Raw genomic sequence first — 21,508 nt, forward strand, 5'->3', positions numbered from 1 at the left:
AGCTCATGTTACATTTATACGACAGGTTCATTTCACAAAGGAACGCTCATTGAGATTCTAGGTCAAAGTCCTCAGGAGTTTATGCTTTTACATAAAAAGGCAAGTTGCACAGACAAACAGAAAATGAAACTCATCTTCAAACACATTTAAATCACATTTCACAAATTCGCAATTCTCTTGCTATGTTTCTGTCTCTGCCTTCGACCCTAAGTCTTTGACAGCTGCATTTAGATTGTGCTAAAGTTATTCTTCATCTTTTATAATTAATATCAAACAAATAGTATTCTAGGTACATATTTGTCTTAAAAAGCTTGTAATAATTGCACTTTTCTGAACTTAAAGCATACGATGACCATTTTTTAAAGTAGATATCCTAAAGTGTTTGACGTTTTGATACTGAAATCGAATCTGGATTGTAAGGCTCACATTGGTTATGCCAAACATGCATTCATTTCTTGACGACTTTACATCATATGCCCAAATGCGAATTACATGTTTTTCATAAATAACATTATTTTATCGCATTTTCATGGTAATCTATCAACAGGCATTTAATAAATCTTGACTCAATACTTAAGAATTCTAACATATTGAAATAGGTAAAGTGTTACAGGTCCATATTCACCATATACCTGAACACTCGATGTACATATTTTACGTTGTTATAGATCTGTATTCAGCATAACCCCAGACCTCTGCTCCATATAAAAGTAATAGGAGTAATTTTTGCATCAAATATTTTTTAAGGTTTTCTATGAAAGATCAGTGAAAACTGTAAAACTATGTAATATTCCCATCAATATGTTTTATGCCTGCATTGCTGCATTACTGGTTTGGCGATTCCACGATAATCTGCCTGTGAAATGTAACCCCCAGAAGTGACAATGTGTAACGGCTGTGTTTGAAGAACCATTTCCCCTGCTTGAGTTTATTTCCCTTTCTACTGAGACTTTCGTTTTTCAGTGTTTACTTGGAGTTTACAATTAGAACAGTACAACTTGAACACAACTGTAACATCAGCAAAAAGCAATAGAACTATCTTAACAATATCTGGATACAGCTGTATGATATCCTTAGTTTGTGCAGCAAGTTCATTGATAAAGAAACAGAACAGGAAGAGACTAAGAATACAACCTTGGTGTACACAAATGTTACATGTAAAGTCATCAGAATATATTCCACGGATTTTTACACATGACTTTATATTTTGATAAATGTTACATAATAATAAACCTTTTTATTATATGATTTGAAATAAACAATGAACACGTTATATTTCTGTTTACAGAATCAAACACCTTTTAAAGTCTCCAAAAATTGCATACAATCTTCCACATTTTCTCTTTTTGTGTTTGTGAATAATTGCATTGAGTGTGCAAATATTATCCATGTTTTAAGTAGCCTTGTCTGATACCTGCTTGTTCTTCCGAAATTTTATCCATTGAATGATCCTGATTTGTGTATTGGAATAATCACACCAATAGTCCCCCCTTGTGGGAAATAAGACTTTTAAGAATCATGTTAAAAAGTAATTCAAGGCACGGGTGTTGAATTTTGATAGAATGTTTAAAATAACCCTGTAAGTAAACCATCAATGCCGGAATTCTTGCTGTTTTTCAAATCGTAGATAGATTTTTGAATATCCTCTCTTGTAATCGGCGAATCAAGAATTGTACCAGTTATGTCATTGTCACATTTGTTTCTGATCTGATCAATCAAAGTAAGTGTGATTATTAAAACCATTACCATTAAGCATATTTTTTAAATAATCGTATAATTTTATCAATTTCAATATTATGTTTTAAGTCATAATGTGGATTAACGTTCCAAGTTTTGTCCAAATTTCTTTCGACGACTTACTGTTATCTTCCAAATAGTTTTTCTTTTCACGAAATATACATTTCTTTTCCCTGGAAGTGGTTTGTAAAGATTTCTAATGCTTGTATATTCCATTAACGGCCGCAAATCTTTATCTCTTCTGAGTTTGTTGAGGCATGTACATTTCCCTTTTTCGGGAACTGACATTCCCAATCAAACCATTGTCGGGTTTTCTTATCAATGTGAACTACGTTTTTCATTTTTTCACCAGCGTATGAGAGTGCCTCTCTAAAAAAGTCAATATTTTTTTATAACATCAATTGCTTTTTCAACAAATAATAAACTCTGGAAATAAGTTATAAAGATATTTTTCATCTTGCTCAGTTCTCCATATAAATCTAAATGTACTTGCACAATTGATATCATAATCATCGGTGCCCGAATGAAGCGTACGTAATGATATTGCCAAAGGAAAACTCTTATGTTGACCATTCATTATATGAATATTTATCAAATCTCTTGTCACGACCTTCAAAATAATCCAAAATGTCGTCTTCCACAATTTAGTCTATATTTGATCTAGGAGACGGTGTCTGTATCTCATAAAGAACTGACAAGTCGGAGATTCCCGCTTGGCACAGTTGTGTAATAAAGGGGACAGCTTTCTTTCCAAGTTGTCAAAGTGGAGATTTAACCACCACATCAGACAAATCGTCTGTTAAAAACGGTTACAGTGATATGATCCACGAACGTCACGGTCAGATTCATGTTTCCCTACTATTCAGCTTGTGAGTATATAGTTTCTGAACTCGTTAAGGTTATAATTCTTCCCCCGTTCTGCGTGTGTAGGTTTACTGGACTTGACCAGTTTGCGTTATGGTACATTTTTCGGCTAAAGGTTCGTGTACTTATATTTATGCGATAATTATTACTCATGGTTCAGATAATGTCAATCGAAAAAAGTAAAGACGGTGATATTTGCGTTGCTATCGGGCATGAGAAGTGTTTCTAATTTTTGTTTTATAAATATAAAGGATTTCTATGCAATGGCATTAAAACAACTTAAACATTATTGACTGGCATAGAAGGAAGCACATGGTGCCAAAACTGTCGACATTCAACATTAAAGCAATCATCGACAGATCACATGAGAAATATATGACAAAACAGAACAGGACAGCATACACTGCACACTTCGACACATCGCATATAAAGTTTGTGACGGTGAATACTGGAAACTATATGAGCCATAATATAAGGCGTAACATACATCGAGACATCACCTATATATATGAAGTGTGTCACCAGTTGTGAACCTTGTCCTTTAGTCCGTGTTTATGACATGTTGTGAAATAAAAAAATATTAATATGCACCCTTCAATTTCAACAAAGACCCTTTTACTAGCCATTCATATATGAATAATAATGTGTGTTATTCTGTAGCTGAGTAAGGTTCAAAATATGAAACTCCTTGAAAGATGTACCTGCTAGTTTTATTTCCTTTTAATATTTAACCTTAAGGAAACTTAACACGAAGTGACAAAAGTTAAGGATGACTACCGATGTTTTGACCGCCAACGATCTTGAAGGACGATAGGTTGGTTAATTTGGAAAATTTCAAAGTTGATGTTTTGGGATCAGTAGTGCGTAATTATAAGACTCGCACATTGTCGATTTGAGGGAGTCCACTGCATCCTTCTACAACGCATCCTCCGGGAACGCATGGCCAAGTTCAGGCAACGTGGTCGGCGACCTATGATGTTGACGCACACGTCTCCCTATCATGTCCTAGACGTTTTCAATAGGCGTAAGGTCTGGACTCGTTGCTGGCCATGGTATTCTATGGATGTTGTGCTGCTTGAGGTAAGCTTTGGCTATTCGTGCACGGTAATCACATGCGTTGTCGTCCTGAAAGACAAAAGTCGACCAACACGCCTTGCAAAAGGGACAACAAAGGGTGTCTGTGTTGTCCAGATAGTACTGTCCAGTGACCCACCCTTCCTTGCACAATACGGAGTGGGGTTCGGTTTGTTGACACTTGTTCTAGATTCTGCTACTTGGCCACTGCACGCTGACGTCTGCCAGTTTCCAGCTACCAATCGCCCGTAGACGCTCCATGCAGAATCCGCATCGCCTGTTGATACACGAATGAATGAAAAGTAAATCACAACTGTATGGTAAACAGAATCAATAAATAAGTGAGTGAGTGAGTGAGTGAGTGTAGCATTATTTCAGCAATGTCACGGCAGGGGACACCAGAAATGGGCTTCACACATTGTACCCACGTGGGTAATCGAACACAGGTCGTCGGCGTGACGAGCGAACGCTTTAATCACTAGAATACCCCACAGCCACCAGAATTATTAAGATTGACAAAAATTATGGTCCACAGATATCAATCGACCTTCCTTGTCGAAACTGTCGAAAATATGTATAAGGTCAATGCAATAAAATAACTAGTCTAGATTATCCGCCGAAATAGATTCCAGTTGGCCAAAAGGACAGTGTAAATAAATATATGAATAAGCCACTGAATATCAGCGCGACAGAACTGGAATCTGAGAACTTGGAGACGGATCCATCGGTCAGACGAATGTCGCCTTCTGCTCCACGTCACTGATGGAAGAAAGAGTGTTTGGAGGCACCGGAACACGGCCTACATCCCCAGAAACATTAAACCGACTGTTGCACACGCGGGGGCTCGGTCATGGTTTTGGGGTGTATCTCTCATGATTGCAGGTTGGATTTGGTCACTTAACAGAGGCTCAGTACATCCGGGACATTTGAGGCCAGTCGTCGTTCCTCATTTTGACAACCACCCTTTTGCTACTCGACCTCAGTACATGGATGACAATGCCAGGCCTCATCGTTCGCATGCAGTCGTGGATAACATGAGGGCCAATGCAATAACGACTCTACCCTGGCCAGCAATGAGCTCAGATTTGAAGCCCCTTGAACATGTTTGGGATATTCTGGGGCGGCGCATACAGGCACGAGACCCTCCGATACAAGCAGCATTACATCTGGAGTGGTTGTTGTTGACCCATCAACAGATCCAACGTCTGACTGGAGGCATAAAACGTAGGGTGGAATGCGTCATCCGGGCACGTGGCGGTTATACCCGCTACTAATCTGTTCCACGTGTCATGTCAAGTAGAGACTTTAAGGAACATTTTCACATGAAACATCAAACATAACTCGTTTACTTTATCCTGCAGCTCCATACTCTTTTGAGGTATTGTCTAAGGTCAAAAACAGTACCTGTGTACCAGTACTGATGTCAGTAAATTTCAATAACAACTCACCAATATCTTCTTTATTTGTTGTCAAATGTTTGTTCTATCCGATGACACTGGTATCGCCAGCTCCCGTGGTTAGTCGTCCCATGCCATGATTTTTGCCATTTGTCATGGTTCAGAAATAGGGGTGTGCTTAACTTTTTTCTTTGTGTACATTACAGGGATCAGAGCTTTATTGCACTGATGTACTAACAATAATGGTAATTTATTTTCATAACCCTCCCTGAAAATACAAAATGCAAAAGTACATAATCTATTTTAGTGCAAAAAATGTCTGGTTTTTCACGAAGAGATGTTACAATAATATATAAGTTGTCTTGATAAGCTTCTCAAGGTACAGTCAAAGATCCACACGCAAAGCTTCACTTGTTTGGCATACCAGGAAGTTTCGTTGGGCTGATTTAAGAAGGTTTCTAAAAGTCTCTATTGGAGTTCATGACAAATGTTATGTTATGACAAATTAATGGATGATATCCGTGGCTGTGTATATTATTGTAGTGGATGAATGGTTGAACTTTTGTTCCGCATATGGTTCAACTTTGCCATCAACTCACGATGAACATTAATTAAAGGGTTTTGCTCCACACTTAGAATTAAAAAACAAAACAAATCCATGTGATTTATATTCACATGTAATCTGACTGTTATGTCTTGTCTTGAACGCATGAAATCTTTATGCGAACTGTCATCTTTATTTTTCAGTTGCCTCAATTAAGATTTGAATGACATAATAAACCTATTTGTGTAACACAAATACCTACATATCAACGTAAATGAATGTCCTAACTGTGAGTGCCACGATACTAGACTGCTAATGGCTTCTGATAGAATTGGTTATGAATTTTTAACCTATTGCTTTTAATGGAAACAGAATCCTGTCTCATTAATCGTTGCCAGTGAAACGAGCATTCGAAATACGAAATGCGAGTGTGAGCGTTTGAGTCTTTTATATGAAAAGGTTAAAGGGCTTGTATAAGAGAGAGAGGTGATGCTATTTTAATCATACCAATCCCTTAATTCACCTGGTAACACTGACAAGTCCATAAATGCACCCTAATTATATTGATGACACTAACCAGTCCCTAAATGCACCTGGTAACACTGACAAGTCCATAAATACACCCTAATACCATTGATGACACTCACCAGTCTCTAAATGCACCTGGTAACACTGCCAAGTCCTTAAATGCACCCTAATTCTATTGATGAAACTCACCAGTCCCTAATTATAAATGCACCTGGTAACACTGACGAGTCCATAAATGCACCCTAATTATATTGATGACACTCACCAGTCCCTAAATGCACCTGTAACACTGACAAGTCCATAAATACACCCTAATACCATTGATGACACTCACCAGTCTCTAAATGCACCTGGTAACACTACCAAGTCCATAAATGCACCCTAATTCTATTGATGACACTCACCCGTCCATAAATGCACCTGGTAACACTGACAAGTCCATAAATACACCCGAATTCTATTGATGACACTCACCAGTCTCTAATTGCACCTGATAACACTCAACAGTCCATAAATGCACACCATTCTATTGATACCACTTACCGGTCCCTAAATGCGCGCCGTTTTGTCAAATTCCAGCAGCACATTTATAACATATGTGTTTGCCTGAACGGCATACGATATACAGTGAAATTTCACTGCTACTGAGTTACATTGACGTCCATGTGTAGTCATTGATGTCCATGTGCAGTCGTTGATGTTCATGTGCAGTGATTGATGTTCATGTTCAGTCGTAGATGTTCATGTGTAGTAACTGATGTCCATATGCAGTCGTTGATGTTCGTATGTAGTAACTGATGTTCATGTGCAGTCGTTGATGTTCGTATGTAGTGATTGATGTCCATGTGTAGTGATTGATGTTTATGTGTAGTGATTGATGTCCATGTGTAGTCATTGATGTTCATGTGTAGTGATTGATGTCCATGTGTAGTCATTGATGTTCATGTGTAGTGATTGATGTGCAGTCGTTGATATTCTTGTGTAGTGATTGATGTGCAGTCTTTGATATTCTTGTGTAGTGATTGATGTCCATGGGTAGTGATTGATGTCCATGTGTAGTGATTGATGTGCAGTCGTTGATGTTCTTGTGTAGTGATTGATGTCCATGTGTAGTCATTGACGTTCATGTGTAGTGATTGATGTTCATGTGTAATCATTGATGTCCATGTGTAGTCATTGATGTCCATGTGCAGTCGTTGATATTCTTGTGTAGTCATTGATGTCCATGTTCAGTCGTTGATGTTCATGTGTAGTGATTGATGTGCAGTCGTTGATATTCTTGTGTAGTGATTGATGTCCATGTGTAGTCATTGATGTCCATGTGTAGTCATTGATGTCCATGTGCAGTCGTTGATGTTCATGTGTAGTGATTGATGTACAGTCGTTGATGTTCATGTGTAGTGATTGATGTGCAGTCTTTGATATTCTTGTGTAATGATTGATGTCCATGTGTAGTCGTTGATGTTCGTATGTAGTGATTGATGTCCATGTGTAGTGATTGATGTCCATGTGTAGTGATTGATGTTCATGTGTAGTCATTGATGTCCATGTGCAGTCGTTGATATTCTTGTGTAGTCATTGATGTCCATGTTCAGTCGTTGATGTTCATGTGTAGTGATTGATGTGCAGTCGTTGATATTCTTGTGTAGTGATTGATGTCCATGTGTAGTGATTGATGTCCATGTGTAGTCATTGATGTCCATGTGCAGTCGTTGATGTTCATGTGTAGTGATTGATGTGCAGTCGTTGATGTTCATGTGTAGTGATTGATGTGCAGTCTTTGATATTCTTGTGTAGTGATTGATGTCCATGGGTAGTGATTGAAGTCCATGTGTAGTCGTTGATGTTCTTGTGTAGTGATTGATGTCCATGTGCAGTCGTTGATGATCATGTGTAGTGATTGATGTGCAGTCGTTGATGTTCTTGTGTAGTGATTGATGTCCATGTGTAATGATTGATGTCCATGTGTAGTGATTGATGTTCATGTGTAGCCATTGATGTTCATGTGTAGTGATTGATGTCCATGTGCAGTCGTTCATGTTCATGTGTAGTAATTGATGTCCATGTGTAGCCATTGATGTTCATGTGTAGTGATTGATGTTCATGTGTAGTGATTGATGTCCATGTGTAGTCAGTGATGTCCATGTGCAGTCAGTGATGTCCATGTGTATTGATTGATGTTCATGTGTAGTCAATGATGCCCCTTGTGTAGTCAGTGATGTCCATGTGTAGTCAGTGATGTCCATGTGTAGTCAGTGATGTCCATGTGTAGTCAGTGATGTCCATGTGTAGTCAGTGATGCCCTTGTGTAGTCAGTGATGTCCATGTGTAGTCAGTGATGTCCATGTGTAGTCAGTGATGCCCTTGTGTAGTCAGTGATGTCCATGTGTAGTCAGTGATGTCATTGTGTAGTCAATGATGTTCATGGGTAGTCAGTGATGTCCATGTGTAGTCAGAGATGCCCATGTGTAGTCAGTGATGTCCATGTGTAGTCAGTGATGTCCATGTGTAGTCAGTGATGTCCATGTGTAGTCATTGATGTCCATGTGTAGTCAGTGATGCCCATGTGTAGTCAGTGATGTCCATGTGTAGTCAGTGATGTCCATGTGTATTCAGTGATGCCCATGTGTAGTCATTGATGCCCATGTGTAGTCAGTGATGTCCATGTGCAGTGATTGATGTCCATGTGTAGTCAGTGATGTCCATGTGTAGTCAGTGATGTCCATGTGTAGTCAGTGATGTCCATGTGTAGTCAGTGATGTCCATGTGTAGTCAGTGATGTCCATGTGTAGTCAGTGATGCCCTTGTGTAGTCAGTGATGTCCATGTGTAGTCAGTGATGTCCATGTGTAGTCAGTGATGTCATTGTGTAGTCAATGATGTTCATGGGTAGTCAGTGATGTCCATGTGTAGTCAGAGATGCCCTTGTGTAGTCAGTGATGTCCATGTGTAGTCAGTGATGTCCATGTGTAGTCAGTGATGTCCATGTGTAGTCATTGATGTCCATGTGTAGTCAGTGATGCCCATGTGTAGTCAGTGATGTCCATGTGTAGTCAGTGATGTCCATGTGTATTCAGTGATGCCCATGTGTAGTCATTGATGCCCATGTGTAGTCAGTGATGTCCATGTGCAGTGATTGATGTCCATGTGTAGTCAGTGATGTCCATGTGTAGTCAGTGATGTCCATGTGTAGTCAGTGATGTCCATGTGTATTCAGTGATGCCCATGTGTAGTCAGTGATGTCCATGTGTAGTCAGTGATGTCCATGTGTAGTCAGTGATGCCCTTGTGTAGTCAGTGATGTCCATGTGTAGTCAGTGATGTCCATGTGTAGTCAGTGATGTCCATGTGTAGTCAGTGATGTCCATGTGTAGTCAGTGATGTCATTGTGTAGTCAATGATGTTCATGGGTAGTCAGTGATGTCCATGTGTAGTCAGAGATGCCCTTGTGTAGTCAGTGATGTCCATGTGTAGTCAGTGATGTCCATGTGTAGTCAGTGATGTCCATGTGTATTCAGTGATGCCCATGTGTAGTCCGTGATGCCCATGTGTAGTCATTGATGCCCATGTGTAGTCAGTGATGTCCATGTGCAGTGATTGATGTCCATGTGTAGTCAGTGATGTCCATGTGTAGTCATTGACGTCCATGTGTAGTCAGTGATGTCCATGTGTAGCCATTGATGTCCATGTGTAGTCATTGATGTCCATGTGTAGTCAGTGATGTCCATGGGCAGTCAATGATGTTCATGTGTAGTTATTGCTGTCCATGTGTAGTCAATGATGTCAATTTGCAGTCTCTGACGTCATGTGTAATCATTTATATCCATGTGTAGTCAATGATGCCTACGTGTGGTCAATGATGTTCATGTGTAGTCACTGATGTCCACTTGTGGTTAATGATGTTCATGTGTAGTCAATGATGTTCACGTGTACTCTGTGGTAACACTTGACTGGTTCTTAGTTTTGTCATCAACTGGTGCACATTCTTGTGGTGGTGAGTATTCATTGTCCAGATATTCTGTAAATCCCTACTGTGTTAGCATTATGCAGTCTCACCGAAAAAAGTCGTTTGTACGGAGAGCGAAAGATCGGTAGTTCGATACCCGGTCGTCTACCAAAAGACGTTAACATATGGTACTTGTTGTTTCCCTACGTGGGGCTCAGCATTAGGGGCCAGTATACAGTGTCTGAGTGGGATATTCATGTTAAAACTGCGAGAGTGGGGTAGCACTGAAATACTGGCATTAGTCATGATCAGGACTAGTACATACACATGGTTATAAAATTGAGTCCAATAACTTTGACCTCGACGTGAAAACACCATTTCACCTCACCTTCCTTTTACTTTGTCCATTCAGCAAAGCAGAAAGGGACGATGGGGTAGCCTTCTGGTTAACGCGTTCGCTCATCACGCCGAAGACCCTGGTTCAATTCCCCACATGGCCACAATGAGTAAACCCCATTTCTGATGTTCCCCATGTGATATTGCTGGAACATTGTTAAAAGCGGCACAAAAGCCCACACGCTTCACCCAATACGACATATTATCAAATGCTATCAACTCACAAGGAAGATTGATTGAAAGGTTGTACGCCACAAGTAAAATAGAAAAGGATTTATTCTGACTGATATGCTTTGTCTTGAACGCATAGTACCTTTATGCGAACTGTCTTTATGAGAACATTTTTCAGTTGTCTCCAAATTTGATAGACAGAATAAGCATACATAAATTACATGTTCTCATTACCCCTATGATTTCCACATCAACGTAAATGTGAGTGCATCGATACTGGCTTGAAAGAGGCTCCTGTTGATTTAAAAAAGAAAGTTGTAAATTCAAAACAAGAACTGGCTCTGAATTTTGAAACTATAATTGCTATGAACGACACCTCTCTCATTAAACGTGTTGCCAGGGAAACAAGGTTTCGAAATGCGAATTCTCGTTTGAGTTTGTGAACGTTTCATATAAAGGGCGTGAATAAGAGAGAGATGTTGATATTTTATTGATAAATATGGACCTGAATGGCTCTGCATTTTGCATTCATAATGCAAACTTGAACTTTTTTATCACAAAAGGGTAGTCACACAGAGATGCTGGTAAAGCGGGGTCCTTTTCACGATAGTTGTTGAAGACCCTGATCTGACATTTTTAAAAACAAATATATTTTTTATCATTTTGAAGTTTAGATATACGGCTTTTCCATTGGATGAGAGGTCGGTCACATGACCGAGAAATTGACGTTCAAAAGTGTATGAAAGACACAGTTTGGCGTTCAAGCGTTTTTCACGAGACCTTGTTCTTGAAATGACGTAAACACTGACGGACTACTTCCACATTCCTGGGGGAACCCCTGGGAATTCCCTAGCACGAATACATACAGAAGCGTTGTTTCTGATCATTAAGGCCCTTTAATCTTGAACTCGAGAAACGTCAGAGTGTTTGGCTGCATGGTCGTTCATGAATATCCTCCCTACGACCCATGCTAAAGTACTCACGGAAATGAAAAAAAACCTGTTTTTTCGACCACAGATCTTAAATCAATGCAGTTAATATACAAAATATGTAAATATATATATTCAAACAACTAAATTAGTACTAATTTGGCAACGGCACAAATACAGCGTATCAAATGTTTTTATGCCTTTCTACACGTAAAAGTGTGTATAAATGTGAATAAAACAGACTATTGTGAAACAGGGCATAACCAGGTGTAAGTAGATCAAGGTGACCTATGACACCTTGACGACAGGTGAGAACAGGTGCATAATGCCTATAGTCTGTTTCTGCTATTTCAATTTGGACTTTTATTTGGAGTTTTATTTTTGAATGTTGAAAGTCCCGACAAATTACCTCCTGTAAAGTACATTTTGTATTGTTCACTGAGATCAAACTAGCAAATCCAGACTAGTACTTTTCGAGTTGTTTTGGTATTTCGTATTTACAGCTATGTAACACCTTGTGTCGATTTTTAAATTGAGAAAAACATTTGTGTTTCATTTCCGTGAGTACTTTAGTGAACAAAACGAAGAAACGCACTTCCAAAGTATCGTAGTATCGACTCGATCCGTGTCTAGACATCAGTAACAGTTTACAGCAATCAATGAATTTACATGAGCATGTCTTAGATACATCTTTACAATCACCTTTCAATGACCGTCCAGTTGATCAATGATGACACTTAACCGCCACAGGTTCATTAACAACTTCTGAAATCTCTCCCTTTACGTTTATCGTGTCGGCCATTTTGACGTCTTGTCCTTCATGTAAATGTATTACGACGTGATGTCATTGGGACTGACTTACTGAGGTACTTCTTTACACTGTCAGATATTCCTCATCCAATGATGAGATTATTAATTTTGAATAGTTTAGTTGCAAAGAATCTACAAAAGTTGTTCCCGTAGAGCATGTTAAGCATACAAACACTAATCTTGTCAGTGTAAACATGAAGTCACACATATCCGATACTAAATACCATTGTGTATGGATCTAGGCCTACATCATTTGATGTAAAAATAGTGATATAATGAATTATAAGAATTGACTTTCACTTTGTATGAACCTTCATAGAGTTAGGGCCAAACATTGTGTACAGGTTTGCCCTAACACTATGAAGGTTCATATTCCAATGAACTCACACAAAGTGAAAGTGAATTCTTAAGTATCTTGCAGCGTACGTAGATGAACAATTAATTCATGTGTATCTTCAAATACACCAACACGCTCACTAAACACCCACGAAGAACGTTTAACGTTCAGGTGGACCGCAATCCAATCCAATCACACAGTTGCTGTTTTCATGACGTTTACAAACCACTATATTGCCCTGGGCGTGTGCACGAAAAAGGCATGAACACCTCCCATTTTAATTCTGGAAGCCCAATAACCCAGAAACTCTGCGGTCTTTACCCAGTCTCGGTCAAAGGTATTTACAAAATTTAACATGCTGTTTTCATGGGAACATACCAAGGAAGAAAAAATGAATAATTTTGTCTTCAAAAACTCAGTATTTACACTATGTAAAGAAGAGTGGCCCATGGGTAGGACCATGGGCGAGAATGTATTCCTTTACTTAAAACTTTTTGTTTCGCAAATACATAAATGTATTTTTTTCAAGTATCACTTTAGTCAGACAGACTGTAACCAAAAATGCAATGAGCTGTAGCTCTTAATCCCTTATAACAACAACAAACAGGGTGAGGGCTCAGTAAGGTTAAACCGTGTCCACCAGACAATCTCAGGTGGCTAACACATCAAGCCAGCTCTATTTTTCAGCGCATAATTAATGTTTTTACATTTTGAATAAAAGGAATTTAAAAAAAAAATCATATTTAACAAACCTACACATTACCAAATACAAAACTTTATAACCCGTTCTAGACTTCCAATTAACCTGGATCATTCGACTCGCTCGCGAAGGTCGAAGGTCGTATACGACTTTAAAGTGAATACTCAGCAATATCTCAGCTATGTGACGGCGGTTTGTAAATAATCGAGCCTGGACCAGACAATCCAGTGATTGATGACATGAGCATAGATTTACGCAACTGGGATACGATGACATGCATCAACCAAGTCAGCGAGCCTGACCACCCGATCCCGTTAGTCGCCTCTTACGACAAGCATAGTCGCCTTTTACGGCAAGCATGGATTGCTGAAGACCTATTCTACCCCGATCTTCACGGGTCAGTTGGAGAATGACATGGATTAATATGTGACAGGAGTTGTCATCTAAATCTAATCCGGAACCTGGAATGTGCCAAGGTTTTTTGAATTTGTAGCACAGTCAATAAACATAAATGAAGTGTAAGACATTTTTTTCTGAAAGAATTTATTTTATTCATTTCATGTACATCTTGCAAAGCGATATATTCTGACAATGATTTGAGAAAGACAGATCCTACTGTATGTCTTCAGCAATGTTCTGAAACAGAAAAAATACTTCCGTTTGTGAAGGTGCGGGGAACTCTATTTTGACCAAAGGTGTTTTCAAGGTAAACATTGCATTGTATCAATGTCTAATGACCCCGGAAGTAACTCGTCATCTTTAAGCAAAACTAATTACTTTTCGCATAAATATGTCATTACATGTTGAAGAATAATGTTATATACTGATGGAACAAAGTAAAGGAACGCATAGCAATATTACCAGACAAGGTTCACTGCTGTGTCATAGAGTGGCAAGTCAGTATTTAATGTTGATTGTGCCACTGTGTGAAACGTTAGTATATGATATTCAGTGTTGTGTCATTGAGTGAATCGTATCAATTTAGTGAATGCTGTACGTACGGTATCACATTGTGCAATATGACGGAATGTTGAACACTGTGAGGTCTCTGATGCCCGGACGAACGTCGTTGTACCCGAGAGCTTCAAGAGTGTTTCCTCCTGGACAGTGAGAGTATATTTCACCGTTAGTACATTTACATAACGCGACGGCCTGTACATAATTAACTCTTGGCTAGGCAAACCAGTGGTTGATCTCACGCCATCATATTTCGTTTTGCTTACAAATCTTGGTGATTTAATCTACTTCTTACGAATTTGGGAAAAATGTTCTGTCTTATAAAGATCAGAGTAAATCCTACAAAACAAACACCAACCAACAACAGTTTTCGGTTGTTCACTTTGCTCCTTTCAAATGTAGAATCGTAAGTCAGTCTAAATATACCCAAATCTTTTACTGCGATGCGATATCTCTCTGCGTGAAGATCAGACATTCGCTTTAAATGAAAGATGCGTGGGTTCTTGAGCCAATCAGATGTCATCTTGTTTTCTAAAGCGATTCGTGTTTCGCTGTACCATCTCGATTCAAATTTTCGATTTTAACAAACCAAAACCCAAAGAGACCCGCTCAGAAACTTCATGGTGTATTCACATCTATCAAATGGTGTGGTCTTTATAATCTTCATTCGGAATTGGACGTTTAACTTTGTTGTCGATGTGCAGAAATCAGATATGCTGGTTTGAATGCTTCGCTGACTGGTACCAAGGATTAAAAGCCTCGACCACGATTGGCTGATTAGAATACTCACATTCACGCAGAAAGGTATTGTATAGGAATAAAATATCTTATTTTAATGAGATTGGTTCAACTCACTCATTCTGTCCGCTATAAGCTATGACGTTTTCTAAATAAAGTTGACACTGAGTTATGTCAGACAAATTCTCTTCGAACTGGGGTCAACCATCTCACTCACTTTTAACCATTTGGCTGACTCTCGGCGATATTACTGTTCAAAGAGGCGTTAACGCTCGCTCGTTCACTCACTCAACCCAACTCAAGTACACGTACTTACTCATTCTGTCACTACCATGTACTAACCTTCGCCGGTTGTGGTTATAGTGCTGATGACAGGAAAGCATTCTCTCACTGTGACGACGGCCACGACATTCTGATGTTTCCCGTCGGCGTTGGTACTATTGTAGGTGTATGCCTTTGAATTCAGCCTGGTCTCACCGTAACCGAGAAAGAGAGGGCCCAAGGGAACGGCGCCATCTGAGATTAAACATAGTTTTAAGATAGGAGTAGACCATTTCATGTTACGGTTTGGGTTGGTTTGGTTGGTTTGGTTAGTTGGCTTGTTGTTTAACGCCGCACTGCAATATTCCAGCTTTATGACGGCGGTCTGTAAATAATCGAGTCTGGACCAGAGAATCCAGTGGTTGATAGCATGAGCATCGATTCACACAACTGGGAACAATGACATGCATCAACCAAGTCAGCGAGCCTGACTCCGTTATTTGCCTCTTACGTTACGGGTTGGGAAGGTGGAATTTCCCAAAAATGCTCTAAAAAGTAATTTGTCAGCCAGCGGAATCGAATATTGGTTAGACCGTGATTTTTTTCAAAATCATTTACATATTTATAAACTTTTTTAGGATTGTACTTAAAACGTTTCGCTTCGAACATACAATATTGTGTACCCAGTTAGAGATGCACCCGCTGCTAAATGTAAGGACGATGCTTATCACGAGGATAATGGATATTTCTTGAAAGGCGCTCTTTGCAAGTTTGGTCATTGCTGTAAGTAATGTTCCTTGTTGACTGAAGGCCTAGCTTTCACATTATAAGTATCACCACACATGCAGCTATTGTCGTTAATTCATAATCGCGATATTTCGTGATTCTATTTCAAATGGCGAAGACCGTAGGAATAAAACAAATGCTAGACAAGTTTATTCGAGATAAACGGGTTCGAGGTAGATTCGTCGAAATCCAATGGAATATATTTGGCATTGTGTTGGGTGGACATGCACAATTCAACCACCCCCGTGGTGTGTCGGATGAATTGTCTGTCGGAGAGCGGAAGGCCTGTGGTTCGATCCACATATCAATGTGGCCGCGTCATACCAGTGAACGTTAAAAGGTGGTACTTGCTGTTGTTGATCTTGGTGCTCGATATTTGATGGATAAAACAAAGACGGGTCGATTCGAATGTCGAACCGGATTTCGAATTCGTTACGCGATTTTGATTGGACTATGCAAAGACTCGTTAGTCCAGCCAAAATATATACTCCATAATTCCAACCTAGTTCGGCAAGGGTGGAAATTGGACTGGTCAGTTAACACCCTTGCTTTTGGAAGCTGACCGGGATGTTCTACTCTGTCCGAGCTCTCACCGAGTGCTCCATAGATAGAACACTCGAACATTTGTTGATATATTTTGAAATGACGTACTTGGAACACAAACACTCTCCTGATCCTTGAACTGTCCCTTAAGGCGGAATATTGTACACGTACGTGCCACTGTATCTATACGGTAACCAGTTTTCTGCAAACAAAAATCATTATCACCTTTTTACGAATATTGTGAAAATGCAAGGCAAAGGACTTAGTGGGCAAGGGGTTTCAAATAAAATAAATTAACATGATTTAACCACAAAAAGTAAGGTCTCCCTGACCCTCTTGTAGAGTACACAGGAATTCTCCCAAACCTTCTTGTAGTGGTAAAGCTCTCTGGAGGTATCGCTTACCTTCTTGTAGTGGTAAAGCTCTCTGGAGGTATCGCTTACCTTCTTGTAGTAGTAAAGCTCTCTGGAGGTATCGCTTACCTTCTTGTAGTGGTAAAGCTGTCTGGAGGTCTTGCTCACCTTCTTGTTGTGGTAAAGCTCTCTGGAAGTATCGCTTACCTTCTTGTAGTGGTAAAGCTCTCTGGAGGTATCGCTTACCTTCTTGTAGTGGTAAAACTCCCAGGAGGTAACGCTAACCTTCTTGTAGTGGTAAAGCTCTCTGGAGGTATCGCTTACCTTCTTGTAGTGGTTAAGCTGTCTGGTGGTATCGCACACCTTCTTGTAGTGGTAAAGCTCTCTGGAGGTCTCGCTTACATTCTTAAGGTAACGTTCTCTGGAGGTATCGCTTACCTTCTTGTAGTGGTAAAGCTCTCTGGAGGTCTCGCTTACCTTCTTGTAGTGGTAAAGCTCCCTGGAGGTAACGCTTACCTTCTGTTAGTGGTAAAGTTCTCTGGTGGTATCGCATACCTTCTTGTAGTGGTAATGCTCTCTGGAGGTATCGCTCACCTTCTTGTAGTGGTAATGCTCTCTGGAGATATCGCTCACCTTCTTGTGGTGGTAAAGCTCTCTGGAGGTATCGTTCATCTTTTTGTAGTGGTAAGGTTCTCTGGAGGTATCGCTTACCTTCATGTAGTGGTAAGGCTCTCTGAAGGTCTCGCTTACATTCTTAAGGTAACGTTCTCTGGAGGTATCGCTTACCTGCTTGTGGTGGTAAAGCTCTCTGGAGGTATCGTTCATCTTTTTGTAGTGGTAAGGTTCTCTGGAGGTATCGCTTACCTTCATGTAGTGGTAAGGCTCTCTGGGGGTCTCGCTCACCTTCTTGTAGTGGTAAAGCTCTCTGAAGGTCTCGCTTACATTCTTAAGGTAACGTTCTCTGGAGGTCTCGCTTACCTGCTTGTAGTCGTAGATTACTTTCTTGGTCCCGGTGTATGCGCCGGCGAGGCCAGCGCTGATGAGGTATCTTTGGTTGACACCGTCGTAGACGAATAAATAATTACCCTGAAGATATACAATAATACCACAAGTTGTAATTTTGCTTTGTCGGTTTCGACAGTTCTGAACAAAGACAATATTTCAAATTAAGCGAGGGAAATATGTGAAAGTGCTTGCAAAATCAGAAGCCGACATACATTCGTTACCATTCTTATCCTACAACCTCCAACAAGATAAATATACCTCTAGCTGAGATAATGGATGAATTTCCTCTCCAATGAGATTTAAAAGTTTCTTTGGATTCGAAAAGATGCCATATTCAACAAAATATTATACCAGTTAGCAAATAAACTCATAAAATGCACTTCAAGATTTAATAATACCAGTATCCTAATGCAAGGAACCTTTAAAACAGAAAGTCCCGTGACTCTAGCTATCTCCCTAAACTTGCAAATGACACTTCTGGCACTTTCTAGTGAAATACGAATTTAAAACCGAAAACTAACTTGATAATAGTTACAAACAATTCCGGTTGACTGGTTTTAACCCTCACATGTTTGTATTTATAATTGGAAATATTAGGGTGGCTGTATGCAACCTACCATTTGATATTTGGGAGGATTTAAAAACAAATATAAATGTTCCAGAAAATGTTCCAGAAAATTGGAACAAAATAATTGTGGTTTGGACCAGCTCACATAGCTCACATAGCTCACATAGATGCAGACGAAACTTTTCGAATGGCCATTTCTGTGAGTGAATGTCAAGCAAAACCTTACCACTTCAACTCCCTACATTAATTATATGAATAGTATTTACAAAATTTAACTGCTTTATACATTTTAAATACTTCATGGGTTATCGGTTAGAAGCTCCTTTTCTCAGGCTTGACCTTGAGGATTGCGTTGACATTTGACATAGCTGACCAACAAGGAGCTATACATAACATTACATCCCTGAGACGTGCATGTATCATGCGTTGGGCTTCACACATTGTACCCATGAGGGATATCGAACCCGGACCTTCGACGTCGCGAGCGAATGCTTTAGCCACTAGGCTACCTAATCAACCTTCCTTCAAAAGGAACATACGAAAACATGTCCGTGAACACGAATAGCCGAGGTCTCAATTTTTTATCATGGAATTGAAATATATAGAAACCTCACCCTCTTGTCTTTTGATAGCAAATATATTTACACCCGTCGATAAAAGTGTAAGACTCCAAGGCTTGCCTGGTTATTGTAAACATTTATCTACGAGTGTTGATACATTTGATATCAAAATATCAGAGGGTAACATTATATTTATGATCCCCCGTCTTTTTCTGTTTGTATACATTAACAAGCAGTCTTGAACCTATAAAATACAGCAAACCAGCTACAATGGCAAAATGTCAATTTACCCCTTGAAGCAAAAGAAATAAATATAAATAATTATTTGTGTAAAGACAGTATCTATATTTCCAATTTTGTGTGCTCTTTCGGTCAGATTTCTTCAGGTGGTCTAGATTCAATATCCATAACAAAAGATAAGATAAGTATAGGAACATTCTATTGCATGGAGTAATAATATATAAGTAATTTTAATATATTCCGAAAGATTAGCTATTACGCTACAGTGAGTGGGTATGGTGTCAGGTGTCATGGTGGGGGAAACAAGAAATGATGACAATATAGACAAAAACGAAAAAGGAAAAAGGAACTTTAGTGATATGTTTATTAGTGATGTCATTAATTATGACGTCATAGTGGCCGTTGACGTCACAATTGTCACTTCCTGTGAAAGAAAGTTTTGGATGATAACATATTATACACTGGATAGTAGAGGGTGCCTGTTTCATTCAAATGCCACCTTGCAGAAGAACGCAGGTACTTTCTGAAGAGAACAGGACATATTCGTGTGCATGGTGTCTCATACTAAGGATATTATCAAATGGCCGATTTGCGAAATAACCATGACAACAAGCATGTGATACATCTGAAACATACACCACAACTCCTCACCCCTGTCACATTCGTCTTAAACCGCCCCTTTTCTTCAAGAAGACTCATCCAGCTAGCGTTCAAATATGTGCGAAGATACGACAAACCAATGAAACTTAACACTTTGGTAAAGGAATCTCATCTGAGTATACTTTAGTTTACAGGAATAGTTTGTTTACAACAATGTACCAAAGTGACTCTCACTATTTGTCTCATCATTCTGAAGGACAGATGGTTGATATATGGCCTCAAGACGGCACGAATTAGGGCTGGCACGAGTCCAAATGTACCCACCACCCCATTACCCGACCTTACCCGGGTACTCGCTGTAGATATTTAGAGATAGTTACAAACTGTCCGATTTGGAAAAGTGTGACCTTAGCCCTGGCAAAATGTATTTAGATTCACGTGTAAAACGATCTGGTCGTGCATACACTGAAGTTTACTGCATGAAGTTTTATCTTTTTTCAAACATATAAAAGTCAGAAGGAATGGGTGCATTGTCAGAAAGAAATTGGAACATTGACTTATAGTGTAACCATAGAGTTTTAGATAGTTTTTGGCATTAAACAAACTATCACGTGACTAACCACGGGTCCGGGTAGTCCTGTGGGTATCCGGGTCCTACTCAGGACCCACACGACCCGAGTACCCGAGTACCCGAGTTACCCGTCCCAGCTTTAGCACGAATCGTCATTCCGCTTGTTCCGGCATGACATGAGTGATTACAAAAGCCTATAATTGAGAGGGTAATATATAAAAAATGATTGAGGAACCCGGATTACTTTACAAAATAATAATGAAGTGTATTTCTATAACAGGGTTGTAACGTTATATCACCATGTCAGTCTTGGATAGGTATTTAGGAGTTGCAAGATTATGAAGACATGAAACTTTTATCCATTATACAACATATCTTTCTCAACTGTAGAACGACCCTGCATCTGGGGCTTTTTGGTAGAGATTCTGTCCAAACAATTGTTAACTATTGTTAACGCAAAGGCATTCCTGATCAATTGTGTCCCTCCGAAAGCCGACAGCATTTGAGAGAGTGGTCACATACGACTACCAAGGTCGACGGGAGTTGTACTTACACGAAAATTAGTCGTTGAGTTGACAATCGTGACATCCTGAAATGCAGTGAATCGCACCGGTGGACAACAGACGCTGCCACTGACAATCACAGACACTCCAACGAGGAGTATTGCTGCTTGTAGGATCATTTTGGAGGGTTATCGTATCTGCGCTAAGTCCCGTGTCAAACTCGCTCCGAAGTACGAAGCTGTTTCGCTTTTATCCACACAGCAGAGCATCACGTGATGCAGAAAAAGAGCTCAGGTGACATTAATGTAGCAGTTTTTGATTTCCTGGACATATTAAATGGTACCAGGTCGTATGACAAATCAAGTCACGGTCTAGTAGCCGCGCACCTCCCT

At 39.6% G+C, this 21,508-nt stretch overlaps 1 protein-coding gene across 1 annotated transcript; it reads right to left on the reverse strand.

The window, feature by feature from the left end:
• Window positions 1–14,436: 14,436 nt before the first annotated feature.
• Window positions 14,437–21,295, reverse strand: LOC139471872 (ependymin-related protein 1-like). The gene is made up of 5 exons (XM_071254383.1): window positions 21,167–21,295; window positions 18,048–18,155; window positions 16,825–16,918; window positions 15,469–15,642; window positions 14,437–14,531 (listed from the first exon to the last, which is right to left on the reverse strand). The coding sequence occupies exons 1-5, from the start codon at window positions 21,293–21,295 to the stop codon at window positions 14,437–14,439; spliced, it is 600 nt and encodes a 199-aa protein (XP_071110484.1).
• Between the last annotated feature and the right edge of the window lie 213 nt (window positions 21,296–21,508).

The sequence above is a fragment of the Haliotis cracherodii genome, unplaced genomic scaffold (assembly GCF_022045235.1).
Source record: "Haliotis cracherodii isolate W230 unplaced genomic scaffold, xgHalCrac1.p SCAF_23, whole genome shotgun sequence".
Lineage (NCBI taxonomy): Eukaryota > Metazoa > Mollusca > Gastropoda > Lepetellida > Haliotidae > Haliotis > Haliotis cracherodii.